At 48.1% G+C, this 20,606-nt stretch overlaps 1 protein-coding gene across 1 annotated transcript in view; it reads left to right on the forward strand.

Moving 5' to 3' along the window:
* Nucleotides 1–368: 368 nt before the first annotated feature.
* The window catches only part of LOC144142522 (catalase-like), a 67,643-nt gene continuing 47,405 nt past the window's right edge, over nucleotides 369–20,606 (forward strand). Inside the window, exon 1 of the mRNA XM_077674102.1 lies at nucleotides 369–645. Coding sequence (XP_077530228.1) covers nucleotides 592–645 — 54 coding nt within the window. The 5' untranslated portion in view covers nucleotides 369–591. The remainder of the gene's footprint in view (nucleotides 646–20,606) is intronic.

Below are 20,606 nucleotides of genomic sequence, written 5' to 3' on the forward strand. Positions count from 1 at the left end.
ATACCAACGTGTTCTGTTGAATTGTCATGAGTCCACCGTTATTATTATATTATTATTGTTGTTGTTCGCCACTCATGGATTCCGGTTGCCGCTGTCATGAACTCCGTTTTGAGGCGCGAACGTTGCATTGCCCGTGCCTGACGCTAATCTGGGCGAATGGGCCATTCAACTGAGCGGGAGCGGTCGGCATAAAAAAATTAAACGTTCGAACGGCGCATCGTCGCGACACGGGCCACGCCACTACGCAGACGGGGACGCCGCGAATAGACGGAGATAAACTCGGCCGTATGCGCATGCGCGCGCCAGCAGTCTCTCTCGCCTCAGCGTCTCCTCCTTCCCACACCGGCGTCTCCATATAAAAGCGTTTCCCAGGCGGCGCCTGGGAGGAGGCGTGTACTACGCGGCGGCAGAGCGTGTTTGTGTTCGCAGAGCCTCGCAGCGCGCGTGTGTGTGTCAGTTTCGCGGAAGTTTTGTACCCTTCTTTTTCCTTTCGGCTTCACCCGGCTGGCACGTTCCCTCTTCTTCTTCATCCCACCGTGATAGCGTTCGGTTCTCATCCAGCCAGCACTCAGCGGAGCCACAGCGAGCGTCATGGACCGCGACAAGGCGTCGGATCAACTCAAGGAATACAAGGAGTCCCACAAGGTGAGGAACTTGCCCCGCTGCTTTTCCCGAGATCGGCGGTGCGTGCAGCTCGCGACGGCCGTCTCTTCAAGTGCCGGTTTTCCTGTTAGCAGACCATGGCGAAGCCACGCAGCGTCACTGGTCTCCTACGCGATTCGGTCAGGGCGCTGGCGCGGGTGTTTACTAACAACCTTCAACGCGGTTCGTTTAAATCCGCAATTCGCCAAATTTAAATTTCCAATCTGTTGCAGCGTACAATGTCGGTATTTTAGGAACACGGTGGCGTATATATTGCGGCGTCTTGTCAGTGGCGCCGGGTTTCCTTTCGCGCGAAGCCGCGGCGAGTCGAATTTCTGAGCTTGACAACGTTTTCCAGCCGTGTATCCGTGTCAACTTTGCGCTGCCCCACTTGCTGTCGCTCTCCGCAGCCATGCCTGTATTTACCAGCTGGACGCATTTTTTTGCTCGTGATAGCTCTTTCATTGCGTCTATTTTTACTCTGAGCAGAAGCCGCGCGCGGCACAAGTGCGCTGTAGCGTTAGTGTGCTCGAGGCTCCGCTTCTAATCCGGGTATCGAAGGCAGGTTTCGCGTCAAGGCATTCGCTGCTGCGTGGGCGGTGTCGTAATGTCAGTAGACACATTTAACCAGCTGGCACCATGCATTGTCATTGTTCTTTTGTTTATGCAACGAAAAATGCATTGCATGCCGAGATGCGTCGTTGTAGTCATACCGGTAACTGCAGGGAACAAAGCCTCTTGTTTGGCTGTCCTTTTACTTTCACACGAACTCTGGCAAGGTTATCGCAAGTTGGGCTAAAGGGACATGGGAGCAGGGGTTTATCCAGAATTTCGATTTAGGGGTGGTGGGTGTCGAAATTCTCCTTGGGGACGGTTGGGGGTAGAGGGTATATAAATGCCTGGGCAGGGTACTTGTGATTTTGGAAGCTATTTGGGGTGGGGGGTGTATAAATCCCTGAATCGAAGCAATGCGTGAGTGTTTGATAACCCTTTTATAAAGTCAGGCAGCAGCGATTTTTTTAGACCGATATACGAGTTATTTTTCCCCACAGAGTCCGTACGAAAGTCTTCTTCCAGTGCACGATTTTGTGTCACCGGCTTAACATACTCGTAAGGCTCACAACGGCAAATCATCACTAGGTTGATAGCGAACGTCAAATAAAAAACCTGTGATCGCAATCCTGCCATCACGCCCCGCTTGAAAGCTACGTCACTGCCGTATTGGTTGGAGGGGCGGCGATTGTTCTAAGCTATAAACATAAACTTAGGCCGCTCACTTGCGCCATATGTGTAAATAAGACATTACGTACACATCGCACTCAGAAATTGCGACTCAGGAGTCAACCTTCCTTTACGCATGCGCAATAGCGCCTGTATGTTCGTCCCCCTACGCGACGCTTCTGGAATCACGTCTACAGTGAGACCGTTGCGATCGTGTCACCTCCGTGCAGCGAATGTTGTCGCAGTCATAGGCGTGCGCGAGTTCTCGATTAGGGGGGGCCAAAGTCTTGCCGCTGCGCCCCCCCCCCCCACCCCCCCCCCCCCCCTTCCAGCGACTCCCGACCTCTTCCCACTGAAAGCCTACCGGTCCGAACGCAGTGCAAAGAGGGATGGTTATAAAATTTTTATTTCAATGCGATGGAATTGCAACACATACAAAATATTTCTGAGCAGAAATTTTTACTTTAATGTGTTACATTGGCAAAATATGGGCCAATTAGGCGCCCCCCTTCAGATGATTAGGGGGGGGGTGGGGGCGGCCGCCCCCCCTGTGCTCACGCCTATGGCAGTCATCACCGCTTTGATTGTGAAAGTGTTGCCAGAGAACTGTCTGGCTCACCAAAGTATCGCGATGTGTCCACGAGCTCCACGTCCTGCACGCCAACTGCTGATTCCCAGCCGAAAAAAAAAAAAAATTGGAGGACCAATTGGTTCCAATTGAACCAATTGTTTTTTCGGCAGGTTCAAATGGACCTCCATTTATTTTTTTGTTTTTTTTTTTTTCAGCTGGTTGGCCTAGTTTTGCCCGTAATTATGAGTTAAACATCCCAACACTGTCGAAAATAAGGTAAAAAAACCAGGGACATCTCTCGGCCTGCCACGGTGGCTGAACCCGGGGAGAGAAAGTGTATGTATACGCCGTGTCGGAGGACATTTCCTTAGCCGCCACGGTTTCCTTCTGCGCCGTCCGTCTACAGTGGGTACATGCTGGAAGGGTGCGCATGTGTGTAACGCAGAAAGTACTGGGAAAACAGAAATTGACACCGTCGGACAGGGGGGGGAAAGCATAACTTCATCTGCGGCCTTGGCGTGCGGTATTCCAAGGCTGGAAATCCTTGGCGCTCTTCCGACACACCGGCATCCACTGGAAAAGAACGTTGTGTATGGTTCCCTTTTAATAACTGTTATTTCTGCCGCTGCCCGCTCGTTGTCCAGGGACTGAATGCCACGGCGGAAGCGTGCCGGCCCTCTCGCGGAGGGCTGAGTTAAAACAAAGGCCGTGCAGACAAGGTTGAAAACTACTACCATCCGTGGCTTAGATTTTTTGACGTTCATGCAGCGCGACAGGTGGCGGGCGCGTTAGTGTCTCCGTTTAATGTGGCTTCAGCGACACAGTTTTTTTTATGTAGACACTCGGAAAAAGCGCTCCCTGCACAACCTTCGATGGTCTGTATCCGGTGGGTTCAGGCTGAACTATTCTCCAACAATCATCCAAAAAAGCACGGTTTTTCAAAGCACGGTTGAGCCCGTCTTGCGAAATAGAGAAAAGAATAGTTGTTACTTCGGTGCAGCGGAAACTGTAAGTCTATTCTTTCGCAGTGTGCAACAATCGATCACGACGGGCATCGATTAAGTCAGTCCGAGAAAGCGCTTACGTATGGATTTGTCGATGCACTACATGGAAACACGCCATGCGGCAGTTAACAGATGTCGGGCAGCTGTATGCGCTTACTAGCACACATATTAACGGAAGAACACACATTAACACACAAATGTTTACTGCCTTGCTCGCAATTGAAAGTTTATCACTGACCACGGCTATACACGGCTGTTCAGTTGGGTATATCTGAATACCAAATGTCTCCTTTAGAACCATACTCTAGCTTGAAATTCCTGCATGCTAACGTGCAGTGGATAACAAACGCTTTATACGAAAGCTGGTTTTATTCGAGGTGTTTCGTAGTCCACCTGGGCTGTGTATAAGCAAATCGTTTTTCTTAAAGGGACAGACAACCGATTTTTGTGGAGCATTGGCTCTCTATCTTAAATGAGAGGGCATAAATTAAAACACCTTTAACAGAAACGGTTTTTATGATATATCCCTAGCACGTTTCAAGGCGGAATTTTTAGATCTACCAGACTTGCGTATGCTGCCAAAATGAATGTTGGCAACCCTGAGTGAGTCGTGCAACAATATACTGTACTTTACCGAGACGAACACTTTTGCACTAGTCACGTGCACAGTGGAAGCGTCGTCCGCTTAAGACTAATTTCGGATGACACTAACAAGTTTTCACGGTTCCTTCAAGTTCGTCTTGACGAGAGTTTACTGTGCGTTTTACTGTACTTTTAACTGTACGTGAGATGAAGAGAAGTATTTATAAGCTTGTCCCCAGCCAAAACAATAATAAAACGCACTCTTTCCTATCTGTTTATGCGGTTTCTGAATCAAATTCGAACCGACAAAGTTGTCTGCATACGCGTAGTATCATGTTTCGACACTGCACGGCGCCACCGTTCAGATTTTCAGAAAGTTAATTGCCAAAATAAATTTATTTCGGGTCATTTGTTGAGAAATTCCTTGCGGTTACCCCAGTATATGTAACCGCAAGGAATTTCTCAAGAACTGGACCGAAATAAATTTAATTCGGCACTTAAACCTTCTGAAATCTGAAAGTGTCGCCATATAGTATCGAAACCAGATACTGCGCGTATGCAAACAACCCTGCCGGTTAAAACACTGGCTTTTCATGTGAGTTAGGGGAGATGCACTTTACAAAAATCGGTTGTCTGTCCCGTTCGTATGTAGGACGGAAGAGTCTAAAAGACTCGAAACGGGCTGTGCATCATTCCACGCAGAACAAAACCGCGCTCTCCCTCATCGCGCTCCGCTGCCAGCGGCCCGCAGGCATTCTGACAGCCAACGTTTGCGTCCCCTGTCTCGTCTTGAAAAGCGCGCAAGTGGCGCTACGTTTGCGCTGAATGGGCTGCGGAGGCTGCGCTTTTATTTGCAGAGTTGTGCTTTTATTTGCAGAGTTGTGCTAACTCAGTTTGAGCACGATTGCGCAAACAGTTTCCGCCGTAACTGTGTCGGTTTATTTCACCTCCGCATCTTGCGTTAGCGCAATCGCGTTTCAGCTGTGGAATACCATGGTGTAGCAGAATATGGTGAGCTGTGCTTGTTGGTTGTAGTGAGCAAAGACAACAGGCGAAAATGTCATAAAAAAAATGGCCGCGTATCCGCTCCTGTCGTTGCAAATGTCGACGCAAGACGATAGTCAACTGGCGCCTCTGGCAAGTAAATGCACCCATTCTTTTTCCCCCTCACCTGTCATGCTGTTCCTCTACAGTCTCGATAGTTCTTTCCAAGGTAACACTCTAGAGGCTTGCGCAAGTCAATTTAAATTTACCGCGTTCCACTGCTCCAAGTCGGGTGCCTCGATGCCAGCGCTGCCGTACGGCGGAGACGCGCGTGAATCGAGGCACCCGACTACATGTTGCCCTACTCCACGAGCATTCCAAGCGGAACGCGAAACCTATCCGCCGGAACCTTTCGTTGCTGTTGCCTCTTGATGTTTTAATAATTCCGCCAGGTAGCGCGGGCAACAGCTGGCGAGGGTTTTTGCAGTTGGTGTAGTATTTTATTTGCTTTTGCGAAAAACAGGCATCCGTAATTTCTTTAAATAAAGGAACACTGCAAATATCACTCCTGTATTGATTTTCTGCCTTAAATTTGCGTAATGTCTTGTTCTTGTTCAACAATGTTGACAAGCATCAACATTAACACCGGACTTAGACGTTTAGATTTGGCTGTTACTATATAAGACTATTGCGGAATATCTGTACTGCTTTGGCCGCGCGGTTGGCTGAAGCGAGTGACAGACACAAAAATTTTCCCTTTCAAGTTACTAGTTGACTATATACCGTCTTTAAAAAGACAATCGCAAACCAGCGCTGGTCTTCTTACCTACCTGTCCGTCGTATTTCCCCTGCTTCGCTGTTTGAAGGCCTAGATTACGCACATCAGTCAACACAGTATACGGTTTTAGAGTCCAGTCCAAAAATCGCGCAAGTGAGCAGCGGCCATTTTGGAGCTTATTAGTGTTGCCAGATTGCCGCTTCTACCACCTCACCGCTAACCTTGACCGGGTCGCTTGTAAACACGGCGGTGGTGCTGTTTAGTGTCAATATATGCCACAGTTGACCGATGGAAAACGCACAAGTAACAAAATGGCGGCACCTATGAACCTCGTACTGTAAACAAATGTCACGTAATACGAACTGACCAATGATCATGGCGGCGGCACGGAACAATAGAAGAGTGTGCCGATGCTCTAAAACCGTGTCTAATACATTATTGGCCACATGTCTTTGTGCGTGTAACGGTGTGTCAAAGCCTGTTATTGCGCTCGCAATAAATTGGGCATGTCGCCGTCGATCCTTGAACAGCGAGCGACAGAGGAGCAAATAACGAGAGGGCGCTTCATAGCGTCACTGCCAACGCTAGGGCTGCGTACGCGCCGCTCGCACTCCGTCTCTACGAGTCACGAGTCCCGTCACGGCTTGTACGCGTCGTAAAAGGGAGAACGCCACCAGGGCAAAACGGTAAGAAGGAATCGAATAACGACGATGAAATGTCGATACTGTTGGAAAACTAAATGAGTGATAGGCAGCCAGGGCCGCTCCTACGCTGACCAAACGTGACCACTAAGACTATTCGAGTGCATTGCACGGTCGGCACGATGTGCGCTCGCATCGAACAAGGCGTTTACATCTGGCTCGGCCTCAAGCTCGCGAGGTAGAGGGACGCGATGCTCATGCATTCCTCAAGATCGACTAACAATGGACATTCTTTTTTTTTTTTTACTTCGTCTCGCAGCCCTGACCCATGTCTAGCGCTTTGCTATGGATGGTGTATTGAAAGGAAAGCATTTGAACTCTCCTTCCACTTGAAGTGTGGTCAGGAGATTCCCGCGGCCTTGTTTATCTCCTGCCTCGGGCTACGGGGCGTATTTTAAGTGTCCGCGACGCGCCGGTACGAGGACTTTATCTTTCGACCCGAGCACTTTCGTTATCGGTCGACAACGTAGTCGTTTGTGTCGCCCAAGTATTTTGTTTGCGCTCCTTATCACCGGGAAGAAAGTTTTTCTTGCTGTCTGGCGAAAGAGCTTAACTGGCGGCTCGGGGGGCAGAGCCTGCATGCCTTCCTGTCTAAGGTCTAAGCTACAGTGTGTTGAGTGTTTGCTCTTTTCCGAGTAGTGGATAGCTTCTGGTGCCACCCGATACTTCTTGAGTGTGAGGCCTTGGCAGTTTCTCGGTACTTCGGTGCAGTACCCAAGGTGCATGCAGTGCGATGCAGATGCAGCAGTCCTACTGTACGGAAAGATGCGAAGACTTACGATATAGGAACATAACCGCCGTGGTGGCTCAGTGGCTAGGGCGTGCTGCTGAGCCCAAGGACGCGGGTTCGATCCCGGCCGTGGTGGCTGCTTTCGTAGAGAAGCGAAAAGGAAAAAAACGTGTGCCGAAATTTCGGCCACGTTTCATCCGGAACCCTTGACTACGGCGCGCCTCATAGTATGGGGATGTGGTTGCGGAGACGGGCAGGACTCTGTTCACTTTTGTTGAGTCGGATATGTAACTGCCGATTGAAAATATGGGAATCAAGGGCAGGAACTGTGCCTTGTGGATGGCCATTTTGACAAATTTTCTTGAAATTAGGCGTAATCTCTTGCATGAAAATAATCCCGGTAACGATTTGTTCTCGGCAACCAGGCTGAAATGTTCGAGGAAGCGGAAGGGCTCGTCCCATTTCCTGCCCATATGGTTGTTGGGTTTGATGCTATACGAAACGAGCGAGTCCGTGGACACCGACGTGATTTTCAAAATGGCATTTCTTTTCTTTTCTTTTTTTTCGTTTTGCCGGCTTCCGGTCTCCCCAATTGGATTGGCCAGCGGTAGTGTTTATTTTAGTGTTGTGACGCAGAAAAGTGCAGGCCTATTGCACAACGAGAAACAATACGCGGAGCCAACTTAACAGAAGGATCCGATGAGGCGCGGCGTAAACGAAGTTCTTAAACAGCATTGTAACTCGCACGCTGGTAAACGAAGTTGTTCGTGACCGCATAACTCTTGTAGCGCTGGCAGAAAAGAACAGGAACCAGTTCATCCCTGTGGCATCCCTCAGTGTAAAAGCTGAGTCGTGATTCGCAGCTGTGGGCTTGAGTGCCCCGACTCTGACCTCGATGTAAACAGCTGGAGCTCATATCGCGTGTGCAGCAGTGAATACATGTTTCATTTTTAATCCGAGAGTTTTCTTTTAATTCTTTTGTTCATGGTTTGCGTTCATCGAAGGCTCACGCCCCCTCCGCTAAGGCGCATTAGAGAAAAGCGCGTACACACGACCCCTTTCTTTCCCACGGGGTTGTCTTCGCGTCTCTGTTGTGCAACGTCCGGTTCGGCTGGCCGACCTACTTTCGCGCTTACGAGAACATGATCCTAGTAATTGCCTCCTTTTGTCTAAGCCCCATCCCCTGGGCATTGCTCCGCTTGTTGTTACTCGATCGCCGCTCCCGATACTCTCGGCACGAGTCTCTACGCAGCACCTGGCGGTCCAACCAGTGGATTGTCGCATATTGCGTGTACAGACCAAGTGCAGCTTATTATTTTTTTTTTCTTGTTTGGAGCTCCTCCTTGGATTGCACTCAGGAAACAAAATGGGCACGAAGTGAACAGGATGAAGGTTAGATTATGCATATAGAAACACACGTGAAGTATGTGGGACGGGTGGGGTGTTTTGGTGTAAATACTTGGCGCAGTTCAAGATTCAGTACCAAGGAGCCCCTTGTTGCGTTTTTTCGTTTGTTTGACGTATTAATAGATAGCGGTGCCGTTTCGCGTTCTAGTCGGTTTAGACCAGTTGTTGAGAGGCGGGTGACGGATTTGCAAGCAAGCGAGCATATCGGGAAGCTTCGCATGTTTTTAGTCCGATCGTTCAGCCGGCGTGACAGGAAGCATTTCTTTGGATAGCCGCTTTATGCGTTCCGTTCTCTCAGCTTTTGTTTTTAACGAGTCTTGCGAGCGATAAATGTGTAATTATGCCGTTGCAGGGAGTGGGAAGGGGGGTGGGGGCGACATTGCCAAGAATGCGTAGTTCTTCGGCGACAAATACTGAAGGCGATAAGGCGGTGTTTGCTTTGCCAGTCGTAAAATTCCCAACTTGCTCTTTACCGCTTTCGCTGTAGGCTACCCATGCCAACATAAGAAAATCCTAGGCGCTCTTATACCCGAGCCATCTTTCTCTGTTCGGTGCTCAAGATTCCAGACTGCACCAAAGATACGTAAAGTGAGTGCGACGTCATAACCTCAAATGACTTCACCTTCAGTCACGATATTGTTCCGAACGCAACCTCTCCTCCCCCACCCCCTCTCAACCCTTACATTTTTCAAGGGGGTATCTCGCAGAACACATACTCTTTATATTGGGGGGGGGGGGTGGGGGGGGAAGGGGACGAAAACTACAATCGCTTTGTTCTGCGGAATTGCACCCCATTGTCCTTCGAGAGAATGCTTCACGGTATTTTTGAAGTGCTTATTCCAAACGACTTCCTTTCTCTGTTTGCGTACGTTTACATGTCCCAAGGTTGCGTACTGTAATGAATGCCTTTAACGAGATACGCGTTCTCTACGGCAGCCATACTACCTCGTTGCACGCAGAGTAATAAGAGCAAAAAAATACTCTGCTAAATGGCTAAAAAAACTCTATCCCTTAGGTCAGTTTATAAAATACTCCCCCGTAGCGGGGTAAATAAAACTCCGTAAACGGAGTGCGGTAGAGGACAAGCCATTTACTCCCTATCCGGACTATTTCCGTTTCATCTCCTATCCACGATGCGGGTTGAGTCACTGTGGCAAGACTAGCTGTTTTCTGTTGCTGGTGTTATCAATGCAGACAAGGCGCAGATAGGCCTTTGCAATCTTTATAACCTAGCATGTTCTGGATTACGTTGCACATGCGCAGTTTAACCGTCCTGTCGACTGCGTTAGTTAATTGGGCAAGAGCACAGACCGATGATAGAATGGCTGCACCTAGCATCATTAAATAAGCTACGCTTAAAAGTACCGCCACTTCGTGCACCCGGAGGAGTCTGGGTATTGCCGGTGAGCGCGACCACGGGCGGCGCTGCGAAGCGCGACTCCGTGACGTCAGCTTAGGGACTCTCGCATTTGTCGTCTGCTTCACTCGTGCTCGCTCTCCCTGCTGTTTCTTTGCGCTAGGTCGACGTTTGAGGCTTGACCGCACCAGGTTTGGCATGTGCGTAACTTTTTATCATAATAAGACATAAAATCGCATACACTAGCTCAAGGCATGCGTAAAAGTGCAGTTTTCGATGCCGCTACGGAAGAAACATCGCCGGCGTCGCCCTATTCCTTGCGAACCCGGTCCTGTGCGTAGCGCAAAGAGTCGGAGCTAGAGGTCAGCTTCTGTATTTACCAATCTTTCGAACAAAGGGAACAGTAAGCTGCTAATAACCGGCAACAGCGAAATTGCAAGACCAAAACAAATACCAGGCCTTCAGGGCTGCCGGCTTTGGCAGAAGGCATTACGATTCTCGGTAATCGTATTGAAGGTAAGAGTTTTTGCAACCTTGCCGAACGCTCAAAAGTATTGTATCACATCACTTTACGTTGCCATGGCATGAAAGTATGCCGATATGCATTATGGGGCTGCAAGAACTGTACGTTGAGTTCCGTATAACCCACTGTATAGACGCGTGCTGGTTTTATACGACGCTTCTAATCAGTATGGAGGTTTATTGAGCAAAACGAGTCACGGCTACGGTAAAGATGCAACAACACTGTTTTTTCAGACCTGGAGGGACATTTCAGTACATTCCCCACAGCCATGTCTTCCCAGTATTCAGATTTGCATTATAGGAAAACTGCACCCAAGAGGAGGAGGAGGAGGAGCGAAATGCGGAGTAAACTCTATTTAACAGTAAAATCGACCTGATTAGTGGTCCGGGTCCTCAGTCCAGGACAAATTAGTAAGAGTAATTTTTTCCAATTCATAGAGCGTCATCCCGAGCTTGTTCTTTACGCCTGGGAGAGTTGAAAAGAGGAAGAGAGCTCTTTGGAAATATTCACCGGCTTCGCTTCTTGTAATATACGCACGCATACTATTTATTGCGTTCGTTAGCGAGTATATCAAGCCTTAAACACCGTAATCATGTCATAATTGTTCAAGTTGAGAGTCGGTTCGTTATGATAACAATGGTTACGATAGAATTTTGGAGCATAAAAGCCGCCTTCGAGTACTCTGTACAACGTTGCCTTGGGCGCGATCGCGCTGGCGTAGCAAAAATGTTCTCATTGTAATTGCATGGGAATAAACAACGCACGCTGCGGATATGCACTTTCTTGCAAGTAGCCATAACGGAAGCCAATTTGTGAAGAAGGGAATGTATGTCATGCATACAGCCTGAAGAAAGTATCCTCACGACCTTTGTGAGCCTCCCAAACATCCCCAAACCTACTAATAGACTTTTGTGACGGTTATTAAGTAATTAATATTAAAATTAATGCGTTGGGCACAGAAAAAAATCATCTGATACAGGTCAACAATAACAAAAAAAAAAAATAGAAGCCAGCCACTTTATTTCCTGCTGTGGGATGAGCGTGTACGTAGAACTAGACTATGGAGTCGTCATAAGAGCACCTCAAAAACATTGTAGGGAAGCCAACGCATTTTGAATGCTTATCTGCGCGCTGAAACTCGCGAATAAGCTGGAAAGGACGGGTTGAACACGAGCTTCTTGACCGACGCTCTGAAGAAAGTTGTTCTTTCTCTTCTCATGTGTTCCAAACTTGTGGGGGATACAGCTTTAAATTATTCAGATGTGTCAGAAGCTGGCAAAAATAACTGAAGTACTAAACATACGCTTTTTAATGCACTGCAGCATCAAAGCGGGCGATTTCGAGCACCGCCACTGCTGCCTCTCAGAAGCGGAGTGTAGCAGACGACAGCGGCGTGAGTCCCTAAGCCGACGTCAGAGCCAGGGGGCGCCACTCAAACATCTTACCGCCAATAGTGCCTAGAATATACTAGTATATTCTAGGCATTATAGACTGGGGGCCATTTATTTTCTGGCTTACAGTGTTGCCATCTCTTCTAACGAAATCGCCTCCGGTTGTGACGGACAGTGTGTGACCGGCCGCTCTAGCGTCCGCGCAGCAGAGGAGAGGCGCACAGAAAAAAATGGCTGCGCCCATATGTAAACAAAAATCACGTGCTGCCGACCGACCAATGAAAATCCTGGCGGCACATAACAATGAGAGAAAAGAGTGCCGATACTCTAAAAGCCTTATTTAGTGACCCAGGAAGAGTATAGATATAGAAAGGTCTATACAGGTCAGCGTTTTTCGGTGGCCTATTGCTTCGAGGCCGTTTGAAATAACGCTGGTTCGAGTGAATGCCTTTTAACTGGCACTCGTACCGTCTTCACCACCAAGCTATCGGCTTCTGAGGCTCAGTGCTAATCTCCGCGTGGGAGCGTTTTTTAATGCGGAGCATTTCGTAGCGGTCGCATCGCGATACGTATTCTGGTCTCTTAAAGAGGCCGTGGAGACGGCATACTAGTTTGTTCCGTTTGAAATAACCATTTTTAGGTTACTTACTCAGCTCTGCTCCAGACACGAAAGACGTTTTAAGGGAAAAATGCGAGAAATGTTGAACTTTCATATTTCGCGCTACATTGACCACATAGACTCTCGAATAAGTTCAGAACGGCCGCAGCTCATGCACAGCATCATTGCGCCTAAGCGACGGACCCGGATGTCAGCGGGCGCGCGCGTTTTGAAAGGGGATTGCTATGAATGCGTGATATCGTCTGCTTTTCTCGCGTAGTTTGTTTGTCGTCGCTGCGGTAGTTTATAAGCATATTAGGTCCGAAAAATCGCGGAAACGGCTCGTGCCATGTTCAAAACATTCCCAGTAACGCACTACTTGCGGCGCGCTGAGTAACATCCGCCTGCGGTGGTGCAGAGCGGCAACTTGAAGGCCGTTCTTCACTTGTAGCCGAGTATAGTCTCCACTGGGGTCTGGCATATTGTGAACTAGCTTTTTTTTTTTCTGGGATGTGTGACTTGGCATATCTCGTCACTGAATGGCCGGGTTCGTGCTGATCTGGTACGATTTTGTTGTTTTGGAGTCAACTAAAGACGCAGCGAACTCATTCATTTGTATAGCTTTTGAAAATTTGTATCCAAGTGGGACGGGTGATAGGAATGATCGGTTACAAAATGATAAGGACATGGACACTTGTCCAAAAAGCATTTCTCTACTGTGAGTCGCACTTTGCGTCAGAATATCCGCACATGACAGGCTTTTGAGCCGTTGCCTAGGGATTTCGGTCGTGCACCTCGAAATCCTGACTAGTTCGCGTCCGTGACGAACCCCATTCACATTTGTGCGTCCGACCTCAATTTGTACTGAAACAACCGTCGTGCACTCCAGCTGCGTCCTTCACCTGCAAAAAAATAAAACGTTTCACTAATTATCTCGGCCGCGGCGGAGAGGGTGCTACTTTATTATGAAGGCCGTTTTTTTTTTTTTTTTTTTTTTCTGATCGCCTTTTTCACTTATGCCGCAAAAGTTTAGTAGGCGAGCTTGCGCTTTTGTGCGCGACACCCCCGACCCAATTCCTCGATCCAGCGGTTTTATTACTGAAAGCGATACCTAATTAAGTGACACTCAGGTAGACGGCACGTTGCGTGAAATATGCCACGGTATTTAAATGCGACGTCATTCATTTATTTCGGTGTCGTAGCGCTGTTGAATCCGTGGCGCGCACTTAAAATTTTCATGTCCGCGAAGCCATCCTATTGTCTCTGATCGTCTATCGAAAAGGGCAACGAGGTAATAATTTATGCGAGAGTTCAAATTTCCCGCGACAATTTTCCCATAACGCATCGTTGCACATCGGGTGATAACTAATTCCATGTGAACAAAATTAAAAGTTCAGTTTGCGGTTCCTAACCCGGCATGGAATGTATCGCTCCCACGTTGACTTCCGACTGACTGAACGCCCTATCAACTGGTACATATCCTACTCGTCAAGAAGCCATGATCTCTACACCTAGTGTTGTTCACACCCTATTTATCGAAGTTCAGGTTGTGTGAAGGGAGGAGGCGTGGCTTTTTTGCGTTCGACTGTCCGCGGTGCCGTGGCGGCAGACGAGGCGCATGTACACCCAGAAGGGGGGCTGTAATTTGTTAAGCAGCCCTTAGATTCTTAAGTGTAGTAGAGAGGAAACTGCGACTAAAAATCCGTCATGTGAGATTATAGGAAGATTACAGCTTCTGAATTCGGCTTGGCATGACATTTGGAGTCTTAAGCGCTTTTTCGGATTTGCTTTCTTTACTATGCATTGGTATGCCATGGCCTCGGAGAACCGTTCCTCGTTATAACGAATACGCTTTACTTCCTTTTTCCTTAGCTCTAAAAGAGCGTGTTTTGTTTTCTACATATATAATAAAGCATCCTTCTAGGCATTTTTGTGGCACTGTGCTTGAATTTATGGCCATTCAAACGTCTTAATCCAAGCCAGTGATAAATCTAAGGCGAGCGTGCTGGCTGCCCATGGCGACTCAGACGGGCTTGATGTGAGCCGCATAGACGCTAGCGCCATATTCCTCTTGTGGATATTGTGAGAAACTCTGTGGAGCAGCCCTCCTAAGCATCGCTTCTGGATTTCATTCCTCCCAGTTTCTCCACAGAGCAGGTTTTAAAGCGAAGCTTGCTATGCCCTACTGTTGCTGTGCATCGTCATGGGAGAAACTCGCTGCACGAAGACAACTTGCACTTCAAGCGCCTCGAGCAAAAAAAAAAAGCTTGTGGTCGGAATCGAATTTCGGTCCCTCGAATTATGAAGCCGACGTCTATTCGATTGCGCCATTTCTACTGTTTTTGGACTTTGACTTTGACTCGGATTGCATGGGAGAAAGCTCCGCGTTTTAACCATCGTTCTCAAGAAAGAGGGTTTTGATTTTTATTTCCGAACAGACCATAATCATTCTATCTGCGTACTGTCCTTGCAAAGCTCCGCTGAATTTGTCCCCACGTGCACAGTGCGAAAGACGCAACAAAAACCGCCGTCGTTGGTCGTACGTGTCGAGGAAACAGTTCTTCACATCGGCTGCGTCCTTCGGAGATAGCGTATGCGTGAGGAGTGGCCTCCTTCACTTTGGATTGTGAGCAAGTAGCGCTCTTAACAAAAAAAAAAAAAGCTTGTAAAAGGGTAGTAACGGCTACTAACTCCTTAAGAACTTTACTATTCCCCAGAACGGTACGTAGGCCCTGCCACTAAGTGTGGAACGTTACTAGTCTATAGACTGTGCACTTGGTAACTGCTGCTTGTTTGATACTAACATGCACTGACAGTAACAAAATTCTACGAATTATTGAACGTAATAACTACAGCACTTTTCCCACTCCAAATCACGATGAAAAAGTTTTTGCAAATCCGCATGATGACTTGTATGTGCTCGCATTGAAATACAGAATTCTAAAATATTCGATTTTTTCGACAAGCCCACTAACTCCATCAGAGGACTTTCAGCTGCTGGCTATAAACGCAAGTAGAGCAGTTTCTGAGTTAACCAAGTATATACTCGCTCTCCTCGTGAATTCCGTTGGTTTTCTTGCTGAGTTTATTTTTTGGTTGTCTAAGTGTGGTATGTGTGTCGCGCTGCACGCTCAGCCGATCCACATTGCCAGGCGTAGCTTTTAGGTGCGAAGCACCTTAGGACCTTGCCATGTCCGTCCGTTGGCGTCCGAGCACACAGCATTATGGACGAACTGCTCAAAGGGAGTCGCAGAAAAAAAGGAAACCATATACTTCTCTTATATAAGCAACGCTTTCAATAAAGTACTCTCGCACTGTGCGAGCATCCTCTTCGCCATTTTGAACCGGCATGCGAGTTTTCCACACAGAATGCAGACTAAGTGCCATGAACATATCATAGGGCATGCCTCCCTCATTGTTTACGGGCAAAAAGCGAATGCCATAAGGCGTTAATGGTAAGTCTTTTTTCAAGGTTCGTTGGAGGATGTCCCAGTGAAACACCGCATCCCAACAGTCAAGAAAGATGTGCTCAATTGTTTCCAACTTTTTGCATGATCGACAGTTAAGTGTCCATGGGTGTACATATAGTCCTTTTTTCTGCAGCCAGGGTTTTACCGGTAGCGTGCCGCGATGAAGTTTAAAGAAGGATTTAACAGATGAACGTACTGGCATTCGTTTCACTCTTTTTAGAACGTCTTTTCCTGAACCCGCTGCATACAACTGACGATAAACCGGAACAGGCAGACACACATCAATCATATCTTTCTACAAACGTTTCCGCGGTACACTACTCAAATACTCAGAGGAAAACCTAACCCTTAAAATCATGAAAGCATCCACGACTTCGCCCAAGAACCCACGCACACGTACACATCGCATTTCAGAAGTTGAAACTACATAGTCTGGAATAACATCACGTAGTCGGGCTTGTACCACAGTACGTAGAAAGCTATCTCTCTGATCTCTCGGAAACATAAACCTAGAAAATATATTTGTCGGATAAACAAATGTGGTGATTTGGGACTGACTATACTACGCCGCCAGACGGAAATTTGAATAGAAAATTAGTACTGAAGTGTAAGCGACCTCGCAATGTCCGTTGGCGTCCGTGCACACAGCATTATAATTGAAGAAAAAAAAATGGGACCATCTCCCCGCGAGGGGGACTCGAGTAAATGCGTCGCATAGGGGGTGGGTGCGTTAACGTTAAAGGCGTTAACGTTTAGTGTTTGGGGGGTTGGTGCTATCACGTGTACACCACGCAGCTATCACGCCGCTAGCACGCAGAGTTTGAATGAGTCAAGGATATAAGGCTCCTTCGTAGCCTTTGATTCTGTGTCGGCTTTGTGGCGCAGTGGGGAGAGCACCATGTACCCTGCGTTCCGCCCGCAGGGTCGTGGGATCGAAACCAGGCGCCGGTAACTGTTTCTTTTTATAGTGTAGGAGGAGTCTGGCTGCTGCGGACGCCGACGCATGGGTGACATCGTGAGTTATACAAATGCTCTGCATTTAAAATATGTGAGTCAAGCCATCTAGAAGGGTACAAAAAAGGAAAAAAAAAAAAAAAACTGGCACATCTCCACGCCGTGAACGATGCCGGGGGTGCGAAGTACTGGGACGCGAATTGTCTTTCGTGTGACGCTCGTCATTTACAGTGCATTTACTGCACCTCAAGATCATTTAAAACTGCGAGTCCATCAGCACGCACGGACGATGACTCTCATCACACAGACAATACACAACTTGCGTCCCAGTGCTTCACTCTCGCTCACGACGTGGAGATGTGATTTTTTACTAGGTCATGCTGGCCAATTAGTAAAATCCACGACGTACCTATAGTTTACACTGGGACAAGTAACTGGTTAGAGTTGTGTTTGTAAGAGCCACGACCTTTTTTTTTTTAAGGGAGGCGAACGAACGAACAAATACCGAGCGTCGCGGTCAGCTGCAGGTTTCTTGCGAGTGTTTTAAGATGCACTCGCCATTGTATTTCTGTCGTGGAGGACAAACATTGTTCGAGCAGCTTTGCCACAGCTGGAGCTGCGACGACACGGCGAACTTTCGGGGAAGTGACTTTGAACAGTGCGAAAGCTGTACACGCGGAAACTATAGCTCTTAATTCTCTCTCAACGGTTCTCGGCGTCGCGTTTTCCAACGCCCGTTTCCTCGCCTGGAGCGGATGAGCTTTAGGGTCGAGTAAACTCTTGGAACGAGTGTACGGTCTCTTCTGGCTCCTAAACTTGTGTATGGTCAACAGAATTAAAATTTTCCGAAATTCGCTAAAAGTCGGAACATAAGCGCGGCATGAGGCTAAAATTTCTGTGGGTTTAGCGTTTTCGCGTTTCACATGTTTTTCGGTTTTGAGCCACCCTACCTTCTCCGCCGGCCACTGCTAATTCTGAAGAGTAGGGTAAATGGCAGTTCTGTTGTGACTAAAGGAATGTTTGTCGTTGAGAAAATTTACTTTGTCGTTACGACAGAAATGTGTGTCCTAAAGATGGCTCTGTCGTGACAGGACTTCTGTTGCCACAACAAAATGTTTGTCATACGAAATTACGTTTTTTGCGGTATTCCTGTTGTGATTTTAGACAGGGAACCCATCAACTACTCCCCTATCTCCCCCAACAGACCGCAGTGCCGTATATTTATTCGTTCATTCAGTAAATTTGCATATGGCTTCTAGCGTTCCAAACGGAGACAACTCTCGCACGCAAGAAGCTCGTTATGCCACGCTACTTGGGCACATGCCGTCCATCGCGAGCTCGGCCGCACACAACCCAGCGTCACGGCTGGCCTTAGCGTGGGAAACCGGCGTCGGCGTGTCCTCTTCGTAAGCCCCCTCCGGCCCATTTGCAAAGCTTGTTTATCCGCTCTGACGTCACTCGCTCATTTAGCTGGCCGAGGTCCGTTGACCCTTTTACGCCGCGACGGGTCTCCTCCTGTTCGGCCCTCCCGGCGGCCGCACCTCTCAGGTCGAGTACTAAGCTACAGGCGTCTTCTCGCTCCCTGACCTACTTAACCCTGATTTTGTGAAAGCCGGGACCGCTCAAGACTTCAAACTTGCCGAAGTTACCGCACCTTCTTTAATTCAATGCACGATTACTGCGACACTGAGCGGTACGTTTCGAACTTGAACTGAGATTTAATTAGGCTGCAACCAATACAATGCAAAAAGGCAAAAAACCCGACGTTTCGAAGCCGGCTCGGCTTCTTCTTCAGGGGTGACAGTGGCCACGCTGCAGCTGCGTCTTATAGTCTCAAATTTGCTGGCCTCGCACAAAGCCCCTCGCTGCGGCACGTAATCCGTGTGTGTACACCGAGGGGAGAGTGCCAAGCGAGCGATTAACATTCCCAGGTGTGCGTTGAGACTATAAGACGCAGCTGCAGCGTGGCCACTGTCACCCCTGAAGAAGAAGCCGAGCCGGCTTCGAAACGTCGGGTTTTTTGCCTTTTTGCATTGTATTGGTTGGAGCCTAATTAAATCTCGGTTCAGTAACTTCCCAACCAGACAGAAGTCTGTCGAAATGTTCACTTTCAAGTTTCGAACTTGGTAATGATGCCTTATTCGATGTGCAATGATGTCTGGGTTTGCATATATAGTACCAGCCTCAGTCGTCGTTAGTGCTTAGTGCAGTACATGTGTTGCGAGTTCAAGTACTTAGACCCAGCCTGTCAGAGCGTCTGAAATAGTGATCTGACAGTACTTTACGACCAAAGATAGCTGTGGTACTCGCGATTCAATTTGTTCCTCATTTCATTGCGTGTGTGTGCGGAAACGTAATGTTCCTTTACAATGTAAGTAAATAGTGCAACGCCGCTTGGAATTAGTAGAGTGACATCTATTCGTCATTCAGCTGACTACGAATGCGGTTCACCGCGAAGATGTGGCCATAATTTCTTTCAACTCGACAATCCTTGTTCGTTAACGCCGAATAGTGGGGGACTCCCGCCGGTATAAGAGCGCATGGCGACGCTTTGTTACAAATGTGAATCGCTTCAAAGGGTTAATTATGCCTTCATTGCACACAGTGGCACAGCTATGTATCTGACAAAGTACTGCCTTTCAATGTCGCAGCACTTGCACCGGGTGCAACTTTTTGCCGGGCCCACTTCCAGTACCGGGTCGAGCCGATGGGTCTAGCCCAGCTCTAGAACCGGGTCTAGCAGAGTCGTTTTTTTTTTTTTTTTTCTTCCAGTTCCTACAAAGCAAATTGCGCTACAGTAGTAAACCCCTCTATTCTGTGTAGAAACCAAGAAACCTGCTTCACTTAAGCGCAGTTTCATTGTTCGGCGTCCTCTGTGGAAACAAAGTGCATGTCGCTAAGCCTATATATGAGCAAGTCGATATTGATTCAGCGCTCGTCCGGTTGCTTCTTTCGTCTGTGCGCGCAGTCAAGTTAAGGCGAAAGATGATTTTTGTTGCATTCGGCGCTGCACGTTCAGTGCTACATTTGCAAATAGAGGGTGCAAACCATTATGTGAAATATTACATTATTATATTATTATTATTAGTGGTGATAGTGGTGGTGGTAGTGGTAGTTAGTAGTACATTCGTGTTAGTAAGACGCAAGTAAATTTTATCTGGGTGATGGAGAGAGACTATAGTATAGGGAGAGAGAAACTATACTGGGTAATGGTATAGGTAATCTTACCAAAGGGGATACCGACCGTTGACTGATATATGGCAACGCGCGTGCGCAGAAGGTTTTTGTGGTTCTAAACAATTTCCATGGTACCGAGCCTAAAATAGCTCCACGCCTGTCTTCTAAAGAGACTTGCTTTCATCGCTTTATTGCTGTTTATCTAAACTAGCTGCACCGTTCGCCAGTCAGCGGAGCTGTCCCGGGGAATCTCGAAGGTCATCATTGAGCGTGCCTAGCATTTTATTGGGACGTCTGCAGCGTTGGCCGCACGTAGGTCTCTGCCGAGGTCGGTCGCCCGGTCTTCGCCGCCGGGGCGTGGCAGCATTGCAGGCATGTATAAAAGCAAACACCGAGGAATCCGGTTTGTCGGCAGATGTGGAGGCGCCGCCGCGCGCGCAGTCGCGGGCGCCAAGATGGCCGCATAATACACTGCATTCCGAACGCGCGCGAGCGCAGTGTACGTAAGCCTTCATA

This window comes from Haemaphysalis longicornis, unplaced genomic scaffold, assembly GCF_048455015.1.
Source record: "Haemaphysalis longicornis isolate Haplotype H1 unplaced genomic scaffold, Haemaphysalis longicornis Haplotype H1 scaffold_6, whole genome shotgun sequence".
In the NCBI taxonomy this organism is placed as follows: Eukaryota; Metazoa; Arthropoda; class Arachnida; order Ixodida; family Ixodidae; genus Haemaphysalis; species Haemaphysalis longicornis.